Source organism: Rhagoletis zephyria, unplaced genomic scaffold (assembly GCF_001687245.7).
Source record: "Rhagoletis zephyria isolate East Lansing unplaced genomic scaffold, Rhagoletis_zephyria_1.1 Rzeph_scaffold_04091, whole genome shotgun sequence".
Classification (NCBI taxonomy): domain Eukaryota; kingdom Metazoa; phylum Arthropoda; class Insecta; order Diptera; family Tephritidae; genus Rhagoletis; species Rhagoletis zephyria.
This window is the reverse complement of record NW_016161174.1, coordinates 1-12,119: the sequence shown is the minus strand read 5'-3', so window position 1 is coordinate 12,119 and position 12,119 is coordinate 1. Positions and strand designations below refer to the sequence as shown.

The window sequence follows — 12,119 nt, the reverse complement described above, 5'->3', positions numbered from 1 at the left end:
AGTTTCTATAAAAATTAAAAAAGGCTATTTATTGTATAATTTTTCAGAAGTACATAATGTAAACTCAAACGTTAAAAACATGTATTTACCTTTATTCATTCATTCATACATTTAGATACGAAAACTATTTTTAATATGTTTTCATTAAGTACCAAAATTAACCCTTTTTCTATGAACGTTTCATAATCTGTCTTTTTTTATTCTGAGATGAAAATATCTTAACTGATTTCCGAGAAAGAACTTTTTTAAGATTTTAAATTACTTGTTAATACCTGTTTAAAAAAATAAAATGAAAGGGAATCTAAACAAGCATTTTGTTGCGAAAAATATGGACACAATTACTGCAATTCAATATTGGACATATTTTTTTCATATACTTTTATAAGTTTTTACTTCATATACATTTTAAGAAACACTGAGGGAAATAATGCATAGTAAAAATGAATGCTTTATATTTTATTGACGTTTTAAAATGTTCGTATTTAAAAATAATATTTTCATACAAAAATGTATTACGCACATGTTTGACTGTTCACATCTGAGTATGTATATGTAAGTGTACATATCCAGCCAGCAAACAATCCGAAAACCGATCCCAAAAAGGACAAAAAAGTGGATGAAGTGCGGATTTTCGTATGCTTACTGATTCCATTTTCGGATACTTTGACGATCCGTTTTCCCACTAAAGTGTGCGGCAGAGACCTATGTACAGACAACTACCGAAAATTGTTTGTGAAGCGGATACGTTTTCGGCTGTTTTTTCTGAAATTTGCCTGTTTGAATTTTTTGCGTATTGAAGCTTTCCTTCTGCACTTCACAGATACTTTTTCATGGTTCAAAAGAAATAAAATAAAATTAGAAAGCGCCTGACGGAATTCGAAGCCGGCACCTTCTGGAAGCTAACAAATAGCGGCACACTCCTCTGCACGCTCAGCCACTGCCGACACGCTTGCATGCTTTCAAATGTTTAGCTTGAGCAAATAAAATACAATACGCTTCGAACGTTTTCCGGATATGAAATTTGGTGATAACTGTAGGAGTTTTTTCTATGCGTTTTCGGATACGGAAAATTTAACTAAACTGCACTGTCCGCAAAATTTACGTTTCCTTTCTGGCTGCGTCCGTACAAATCGCGTGCTGTGGTGTTGATGGAAATTCAACATTTGAAAGCAAATTTATATGCCTGGGTGCAGCTGAGTGCGCAAAGATGCTTGCCACAATTTGTTGATATCCAGAGAGATGGTCAGGGTTCGAATTCCACTGTAGGCAACATGCAAATTAAATATTTTTTTCTTTTAGTTTTTGTCTTGATTATTCACTTCACGGATGCTTTTTCAGAATGAACGCGGTCATTTTAATATGCGCGTAATTGAATTGAATATTTACCGATGTAGAGCAATTACGTTTCTATTTGATTTTAATATTTTTTCTCTCAGTGTATATTGGTCTGACAGCCTCTTAGCAGGTTAAAAACTAAATTGTCCACAACTACATAAACTCTATTTATTGTCTATTCTCATTGGAAAAGTGCGTCTTATGGCAACACAATACAATCAGTCAATCAAAACACAATTGCTCTAACCAAAGACACACCTAAAGTCTGCTTGAAAAAACGGTAATAAGAATAATAATTACATTATTTATAGAATTAAATATACGATGGTAGAGAGTCAAGATGTTTCTTATTAAAATTTTGAATGAGATTGCATTAAAATATTTAATAATCTAAGGCACGGAAAAAACGAAGCTGTTCACATATTTATTTTTACTTATATACGCCCATGCTATTTACGGTACAAATTTTTTCCTAATGGGACCTTCATACATACCAAAACATGAGGCCCTAAGTTCGTTCATCCAATCTGTCCCCCAGCGAAAATGGTGCAACACTGTTCATAACACTTTTTTATACAATGGCTTTCCCACATACATATGTACATATACACAATTTGTATTTATAATTTTCGAAACGAAATTGTAGACGAAAGCGCGCAACATTATCAACGCAGCTTATCTTATCAGGCTGTAAACCGTTTCGGGCGAGAATGGGGGATTCGATGTGTGCCGTTTTGCTGATAAGACAAATACAATCCCTGCGTTAGGCGCAACAGGTGAATGCGGCCAGTAATCGAGTGAATTTCAGATGAGTCGCGTTAACGATCCGTACAGAAAGATCGTTGCTTCAATAGTAGATGAGAACTTTGATAACATAAATTTAGAGCAGCTGATAAGTAAACAGTGAGGAAGTGCAAAGTAAATTTTGAAATATGTGAGCAGCATTTGGAAAAGTAGTGCAAATTGCATTGAAAGTGAATGGGGAATATGCAAGAAATGTGCAAATTATTGTGAACAAAAACGTAGTGCCATTAAATTCTATATAATAAATTAATATTTAGTGCTCCTTAAGAAATAAAAACGCATACACTTGCAACAAATTGTATATGCATATTATACATATATACAATAAGTACATATAGAAATACAAATTCTTCGTCCAAATGCTGGCTGTGCTTCAATACATTTAGGTATGAGTAATCGAGCACCTGTAGTGCATAAATATGTACATGGAATTTATAGTCCTCACTTGCACCTCTTTGTGCGATAAGAATATTTTGAAAGCTGATAGCTAACTTGAAAATATGTTAATATTTGTAATTAAGGCATTAGCATTGCTTAACCTACGGGAAATAATAATCTATGAAACTTTTGAATTAAATGCGCAAGAAAAATTAATTCCCTTACATGTGACGGGTATTTGTTCCACTGTAAAAAAAAAATTATAAAAAGTATTGTACAAACTGCAATTTTTAATATTGGGTATATGCTAGAAATGTTCGAAAATTTTTTTGTTTACCTACCTGCCAAATCTAAAGCAGTATTTTATGGTAATTTGTTGCAAAACCCACATATTGCAAACCAAGTTAACAAATACTTCTTTTCTAAGCTTAGATTTCGTGGTCGTCCACACTTGGGCATTTTAGAACTTATCCCAAGGCACATTGAACAGGTAATAGCCCCAGAGCAAACTCCTTATATTTTGTTGTTAATATCTGAGACTAGGAATATCAAAGTTTGACATTTTAGAGTAAAATTTAAACAAAAATTACAATTAACCGATCGTTGAAACGACGCTAGGAGTGATTTCAGAGACGAAGTGACCCGTGTAATCAGACATGAAATGGAATCTTTCAATAACTTTATAGTATCCGCTTTGCCTGAGCCTGGTTTCAGTCTGTGCTGTGGCAATTTTGCCTGCAATATCAAACGCGAGAGTGGTAGTGATCGGCAAGTAATCACCAATATTAATAAGGACACCATTGTATGCACCCTATGTACCTACGAAGGTACCTAGCTCCGTCTAGCGAATTCCACCAGAACGACATAAAACATTACGGGCTTAACTATGCTTTCATAGAGCCAATAATTAGATTTGGGCGAGAGACCATATTTCTTACCAACAACTACCCAGCAGAAATATAAATCAACCTATGCCCTCCTCACCCTTTTCGCAAGGTTCTATTTCCGGAACTCGAATGATTATAAGAAATGCTCATTTACCGCCTAGCGATTACTGAACTTAGACAAATTGTTGGGCTACATGAAATGTTGGAATATTCATTGCGATTAAGTTCTTTAAATCTATCTATCCGTTTAAGTTCCGTTTTCTCAAGTAGCCTGTAACTTTAAAGTTCACTTTAAATTTAAAGGTTGCATTAAAATTTATGATTGTGTCTAAAGTAAAGCATTTTATTATCGGTTTAAAATTGGTTTACAACCAAGAAATATACATACATCAAAGTTCGATAATAGAAATGTTTAACTTTAGACACAGCTTTATTTTTAATCCAACCTTTATATATAAAGTGAGCTTTAAAATTAAAGGTCACTTCAGAAAATGGCCCTAAGTATAATAAGAATAGGGGAACTGCTAATCGGGAATTTTATTGAATACCCTATTTCTTGCACTTTGCTATCAATGCCATTCGTTGTTTTATTTAGATTTCTACGTTACAGTTGCACAAGCACACTTGTAAAAATTACATTGTTACTATTGAGACTTATATGTACAAATGTATGTACTAAAAAAATTATTAAAGAATATTTCGCTACGAAAGAATTAACTGATTATGTACTATATACTTAGTACATATATGAAAGTAAGAACGCTTGCAAATGTGTTCTTTCGCATGTACTCTCTCTCTTTGATTGATAGGAAAAGATAAAGCTGATAAAGAAAGCTATATGTGCATACTAGGGATGTTTTGAATGTTATATTTTTCACATTCGTGAACGCGAATGCGAATGTTCGAATGCGAATACGAATGGTAGGAATAACATTAAAAAAGCTATAATCGACTTAAGTCATCGTTTTATAAATTATTAGAACATTGAACCAGTACTTAACCTCTAATACATGGTTTTAATCAAGTAGTCAAATTTCAAAAGTGCATAAATATTACATTTCAGAAAAAGTAATTTTGCTGCCTTTTCTCCCATTAGGCGATACTGAACAATTGCTCACTTTCAACAAATAAAGTACAAGACTTAACTAAAAAATGTAACTATTAATACAACTACGTAAAATATGAATAGCACTAAAATATTTTACAGGTTATCACAAAAAGTGGAAGTGCTAACTTTAAAAAAATAAAATTATAGTTTAAAAAAAAACTAAAAACACGTTTTTATTACAAAAAGAGCTAAAAAGTACAAAAAAAGTAAGTGCGCCTGGGCCACACTTGAAAAGTGAAACTTACCTTACATATCTACCCTGCAGGAAATTGAATCAGTTTGAAAGTAATTTATAAACTTCTTTACCCTGCAGGAAATTGAAATAGTTTGAAAGTAATTTATAAGCTGCTTTGTTTTCAATGATAACTAATTGAAATTCTCACTATTTTACCTGCAACGAACTCATTTATTTAACATGGCGATGTTCTAGGAAGCAGTCAATTACCTTTTCCTGCAACTTTATTTTCAACTACTCTAAAATGAGTTTGGCCTAAATAACTTCAAAGTCAGCATGTTGCTTTTTCATAACTAAGAAAAACCGAAATTAAAAATTAAATAATATTTGAACATGGACATTCTTGGCTGCGACCAATTGGGGCAAATATCTTTGCACGCTCAGCTACAGCCAGACATGTAAATATGCTTTCAAATGTTCAGTTTGAATTGTGTGCAAGCAGCAAGTCGGCTGTCCGATTCTGCATTTAATTTCAACTACTTTAAAATGCATTTGTTTGAAACAACTTTCTACACTTCACAGATGCTTTTTCACACTTCCAAGACCCAAATTGTATCTTTGAGTAGAAAGAGTATCAAAATTCGAAACATTTACTTATTGCATTCGTTTTAAAGTAGTCTTTCAATTAGTTGATTTAAAAAAATCACTTGTTTCCGTCAGGGTAGTTTATCTCATAACCAATATATGTACATACACATGTACATACATATCCAATAAACATTTTGGCGAACGTTCGAAAATTACCTTCGATATCCAATATGAATATCGAACAGAAAACCAACTCATAACCAACCTTAGTTTTCCAACGTTCATAGTATATTGGAAATACACTCGAAATGGGTTCGAAAAACAAGGGGAGCCATAGTAACAAGAGAGAAAGTGAAATCCAGCTCATCCTTTAAGGGGAAATATAAGAAAATCACTCTCTCTTATTAAAATTCCAATTCGATAATCGGCTGGATTTCGAGTTCATAGCGAAAGAAAAATACATTGGATAACAAAGGTTCCGTTTTGCTGGAGAATGGCCTAGTTCTCGAAACGGATACTAACCTATTTCACATTCGTTATCGAAGGTGAGACTCGAAAAAAAGGTATACATTCGCGAAGCTATGGGTAAATTATAGTAAAACTGCGTACTTACAGCCTTATTATGCATCACGAACGATAGGCATAGAAATGTTTCAAAAATTAGTCCGGCGGCATCATTCTAACCGGTTTAAACGCAACCGAGACGATTGCAATCTAGTTGATGAAAACTTAGACGAAAACGACCGATAGAGTAATAAAATCGCAATCAGAGACGTTGTCGTACCATATGGGTATCATATAAAAGAAAAAATTCTGTAGAATTATAACAGAATACATTTTTTGGTGCGTAAGGCTTAAAAGGCATTTCTGTCTATGGAATACTTACCCGAAGATTGTAAGCGAACGGTGCCAAATTCAATTTTAACATTTCATAAAAAGTCATATTCACGTAATTGTGTTAATTAATGAAGCCCTTCATAATTAAGGACCCTTGCGAAACTACTACGGCTGTGTAAAGTGGCGTTGGGGCGTCTGCTTCAAATCAGGAAGGACTTCTCCGAGCAGTTCGAAGCGAATGAAGCAAAATACGTTTGGCTCATTGAGACAACTTCTACGCGGTGAAGACATGATATTATAAGCATTTTATACATATGTTTGTATATAGTCATTGATGGGCAGCGCAGGCAGAACTCCATAAGCAAGTGCAAAAATTTCGATTACAGTCAATATACAAAACTGACGTTGAATTCAAATTATATGTAGGAAAAAGAATAAAAAATATTTTTAGTATTTGCAGTGCACATCTAATAACAAACAACCAACGGATATCTCGGCGCCAACCAGTTTTTTACAAATTGATGACCTCTGTTATGAATATCTAAAATTTAAATTTAAAATTTAAAAATCTAAACTTTTTTTAGATATTTGGCCGGACTTTTTGGATTTCCGAACATTGCGCCACGCCATTTGAGCCGCAATTTAGGAGAAGGGCGATTATAATTTCATTAGTTGAGTTTCCCAGCAGGGTGTATATTTATGTATGTATGTAAATTTATGTAAGTATATACATACATATGAATGTATGTGTGCAAATACTTGAAAATAATCCATTTTATGGCTGATAACAGTGTAAACAAAAACTTAAAATAAATGCCTTCTGGAATTGCGACATTTTGAATCTATTGTTGCGCAGATGTATTTATGTATATATAAATATATAGGACCTATATTACTCGCTTTACCATTATTAAACGATATTTAAAGCAGTATTTATATCTTTTACAGCTCATCCATATGTCATATTCCACATCAAATACCTGCGCTGCATCGTCTAAAAATGCCAAAGCTCCACCACTTTGCCACGATCTCTCTGCTATTTTATTTCACATCCCTAACCACAGCTGTGAATTGTCCGCACAGTTGCAAATGTTCTTGGGTACTTGACAGCCTTGGCGTCGACTGTTCGCGCAAAGGACTTACGGAGTATCCCGATTTTGGTGATCTGCCCATCGATCATCTGGATTTGTCAGGCAATAATTTCGTTGACTTTCCCACGCATTTGGCCACAGTGGAGTCACTCGTCTACTTAGATCTCTCTAATAATAAGATAGCGCAGTTAAATGCTGAAGCTTTAGTAGGATTTACAGCACTACGTGTCCTACTGCTCGCCAACAATAGCTTCAACAGCTGGTTGAATCTGAATCCGAGTGAGGCGTTTCGGAATGCTATTAGTCTGAAGCATTTGAGCTTAAGTGGCAATAATTTGGAAACTTTTACGGGTTTCAAATCTGAACTTGTGCTCATCAGTGAATCGCTGGTAGAGCTTGAACTCGAAAATTGCGGCATTACAACCGTTGGCGGTGATCATCTCATAAACGGCCTACCAGCACTTGATCGGCTTTCGCTTTCGGGAAATGCGCTTGCTACGCTGAACAACATACCATCGAATACATTGCGTACACTGGAAATGAGCAATTGCAGTTTGCTACATATACCACAAACTTTCATCGAAAGTTTGCCAAATTTAGAGGTCTTAAATGTTTCTTGGAACTTTGCATTGGAATTTAAGGATGCCATATTATCGGTATCGCTTTTGCAGTTGGACGCTTCCTTTTGCAATTTGGACACGATAAACTTGAGCGGCTTCCCAAGCTTAACGCGCGCCCGTTTGCGGGGCAATATGTTACGTACCTTGGATCAATATACCTTCGCCAATAATACTCTCTTGGAGACAGTGGATTTGGCGCGCAATTCGTTGCGTAATATCCAACCTAGTGCATTCGTTAAATTAAAACATTTAGCAACAATCGACTTGTCGCTCAATGAAATCGCTCGCCTCGATACGAATTTGTTCCGCTCCAACGATGTGCTCGTTTCGATTAACTTGAGCCGCAATGTCATTGAAAAATTCACGAAACTTGTATCGAATTCGTTGCGCGAAGTAAACTTAAGCGGCTGTGAAATAATAATGATCGATGGGAATGCGTTAACGGGTCTATCGACAATCCAACGGCTTGATTTTTCGAAAAATCTCATCAAAGAGTTTCCAGCAAATATGCGTTCGGAAACACTACAGAGATTGGATCTGAGTAATTGCAAGTGAGTAATAAATGCTTATGTGTGAAAAGTTTAAGAAACTTGTTTCTTACATTGCTTGTTTTCCCAGACTAACGGCGATACGCAACACGACATTTTCGGAATTTCCAGAATTGGCATGGCTGCATTTAAATGGCAATCGTTTTACGAATCCAATACCAGCTGAATATTTTCGCTCCAACCAATACTTGGATGCCATATGGATAAGTGATAATCCATGGATTTGTAATTGTCACGACACAACATTTATGGATTTCTATGATTATTTAACTGCACCACCACAAAAGGTATGTACGTGTAAAACACTAGAGTGGTCCAAAATAAGTAAAGCCGGAATTTGTATGCTCTCATCCCCTAGANTGGCGGTGATCATCTCATAAACGGCCTACCAGCACTTGATCGGCTTTCGCTTTCGGGAAATGCGCTTGCTACGCTGAACAACATACCATCGAATACATTGCGTACACTGGAACTGAGCAATTGCAGTTTGCTACATATACCACAAACTTTCATCGAAAGTTTGCCAAATTTAGAGGTCTTAAATGTTTCTTGGAACTTTGCATTGGAATTTAAGGATGCCATATTATCGGTATCGCTTTTGCAGTTGGACGCTTCCTTTTGCAATTTGGACACGATAAACTTGAGCGGCTTCCCAAGCTTAACGCGCGCCCGTTTGCGGGGCAATATGTTACGTACCTTGGATCAATATACCTTCGCCAATAATACTCTCTTGGAGACAGTGGATTTGGCGCGCAATTCGTTGCGTAATATCCAACCTAGTGCATTCGTTAAATTAAAACATTTAGCAACAATCGACTTGTCGCTCAATGAAATCGCTCGCCTCGATACGAATTTGTTCCGCTCCAACGATGTGCTCGTTTCGATTAACTTGAGCCGCAATGTCATTGAAAAATTCACGAAACTTGTATCGAATTCGTTGCGCGAAGTAAACTTAAGCGGCTGTGAAATAATAATGATCGATGGGAATGCGTTAACGGGTCTATCGACAATCCAACGGCTTGATTTTTCGAAAAATCTCATCAAAGAGTTTCCAGCAAATATGCGTTCGGAAACACTACAGAGATTGGATCTGAGTAATTGCAAGTGAGTAATAAATGCTTATGTGTGAAAAGTTTAAGAAACTTGTTTCTTACATTGCTTGTTTTCCCAGACTAACGGCGATACGCAACACGACATTTTCGGAATTTCCAGAATTGGCATGGCTGCATTTAAATGGCAATCGTTTTACGAATCCAATACCAGCTGAATATTTTCGCTCCAACCAATACTTGGATGCCATATGGATAAGTGATAATCCATGGATTTGTAATTGTCACGACACAACATTTATGGATTTCTATGATTATTTAACTGCACCACCACAAAAGGTATGTACGTGTGAAACACTAGAGTGGTCCAAAATAAGTAAAGCCGGAATTTGTATGCTCTCATCCCCTAGAATTGTTCTATATCGAAAAAAGTATACCCCTATTTTTTATTTTGAAATTAAAAAACATTTAGAGGTCGCTCAAAGCGCTCAAAGTTTTCCATGTATTTTATATGGGGAAAAACCAACTTTTTGGAAAATGGTATGGAATTCTTGAAAATCATTATTTTCCGATCGCAAAACTATGGTTCTCTTCAGAATACTTCCAATAACAATATCTAATAGTTTATTTAACCATTTTTCAATGCTACACATTTTTTATTTATCCTCCCATTGCTTAAAAAATTAATTTTAAAATCTTAACAAAGTCCAAGCTGGTTTCGGCTGTCGCATAGTGTAATTTCAGTTTAACTTTTTAAACAGGTGGCCACTCCCTTCAAGCACTTATTAAATAATTTGATCTTGATTTTCTTACATATGGCACAAAACTAAAACCATATTACGCACTACAGGGCAAGCCCTTTCATTTGACACCTACCTCCTTTTTGAAAATCGAACGAACGATACAGGTTTTATGACTTGGTGTTAAGTATTTAACGCAAACATCTCCGAAATCGATTAAGAAGTTTCATTTCACAAAAATTTTGGAAAATTCGGAAAATTGGAATTAAATCGAATTTGCACCACCAATTTCGAATCGAATAATCGAATGGTTGGGCAATGTTCGAATTTGGGAAAAAATCTAATTTCAACCCCCACTACCCATCCCTAGTCTGGAGTACAAAATCAAACTAAAGTTTGTGATCCAGTGGTATCCTCATGCAACCTGATGATGGTTATTTTAATTTACTTAAGCTTCACAGTTGGCCGATAAAACATGCTTACGAAATGAGAGAAGATCGGTCGCAATAGCAGTACAAAATAAATATATGGTAACCAATCCGAGTGGAGCCTTGGGTCACGGCAGAAAGAGAGGGAGCTTCGGTGGGGCCACTCCGACTTATTCGGTTTAAGGGCTCACTGAAGTCTGCAGCTTCTGTTCACCAGTAGGTGCGACTGCAAGCGGGTGTCTGTCATGGAGCAAGCGGTTCGCTATATAAACGTGTATTTGGTTGGTTAAAAAATATCAATATTTCGAAAACGGTGATACTTACGGTGTCCTAAGGTTTGTCGTGGTACTTCTTGGACACCCTGTGTTCGTATAATTGCAGAGATATAGTATATGTAGAAAATATTATGGCGTCATAAGCGAATATTTTTAGTAAATGCGTTGGTGTGACAAAATTTGTTGGTTTGCACGATTAAGCGTGACGTGATTAAAAATTTCCTCATGCACTCCGATTCAAACATTAATTAGAGAAGATTGACCAATTAATGTAAGCTCCATTTTTTACAAATTTTCAATTTTTTTCTGCATATTTCCAGTTAAAGGACCACAAAAATGTACGCTGTGCATCGCCCTCGAACTTCTATGGCAAAACATGGGAAAGCGCCTGCGCTAGTGTATGGGCGCCTAGCGAACGCAATTCGAGAGCAGCGAGAGCATGGACTGCGATCATGTGGTGCTTTTTGATCATCGCTGTGGGGTTCCTTTTCTACGCATGTATGAAAAAGTATATCAGAAGCCGCACGAAAAGACGAAATCGAAATGAATATCGAGAGAATCGCGATGAAATGATGGAAATGTAAGATCGAGTGCTGGAATGAGAAATAGCTTTTAAAGTATATAAGCAATTTTTTTTAATAACCTATTATACTTGCAGTCGCGCACATAATCAACGCTTGCTGGAAGAGGCCGGCACGCCTAATGCTCCAAGTCCGTACGAGAATAATTTGCCTTCTTACGAAGATGCCATAAGAATGCCAAAACTGGAACGACCCGTCAAGTCAATGGTAGATCTAACCGAATCGGGTCATGCACGTCGCGCCAAATTACGCCGCTCGCAGACTAATCCCGAGGGTGATATTGAGGACGCCGATTTACTGTTAGACGACCGTCAGCGCTTTCGCAGCGAAGAAATGTTATCGAATCGTGCAAAAGAACGCACAGCGCCCATAATTCCTTTCGCGCGCACTGGCTACATTGCCTACAGCAATTCGCGCAGCCGCCGGCTAAGCATTGAAGACACGCGCTTCCCAGCTGCGCATCTGAAGTCACAGAATTTGCAAAGCGCCGAAAAGATAGCAAACTTCCAGGGCTATGAGCATAGTCCCTACACAAAGCGGCGTCCCAAAGTGGCTGATATACCGCCATTCAAGCGCGCCACAATGCGCACCGACAGCGTCGAGTTTCTCACAGATCCTGAATATGAAGACCAAAGTAAACCGGGCAGCCCGTTCGCGCGTCGTAAGCCCAAGACA

General features: G+C 36.6%; 1 protein-coding gene across 1 annotated transcript; it reads left to right on the top strand.

The window, feature by feature from the left end:
* Positions 1-1,929: 1,929 nt before the first annotated feature.
* Positions 1,930-12,116, top strand: LOC108370249 (toll-like receptor 4; the record flags this gene model as incomplete). The annotated part of the gene is made up of 6 exons (XM_017625550.1): positions 1,930-2,238; positions 7,061-7,689; positions 8,791-9,475; positions 9,543-9,759; positions 11,184-11,443; positions 11,522-12,116. Coding segments are annotated over exons 1-6 (2,481 nt in total), but the record flags the coding sequence as incomplete, so codon positions are not given.
* Between the last annotated feature and the right edge of the window lie 3 nt (positions 12,117-12,119).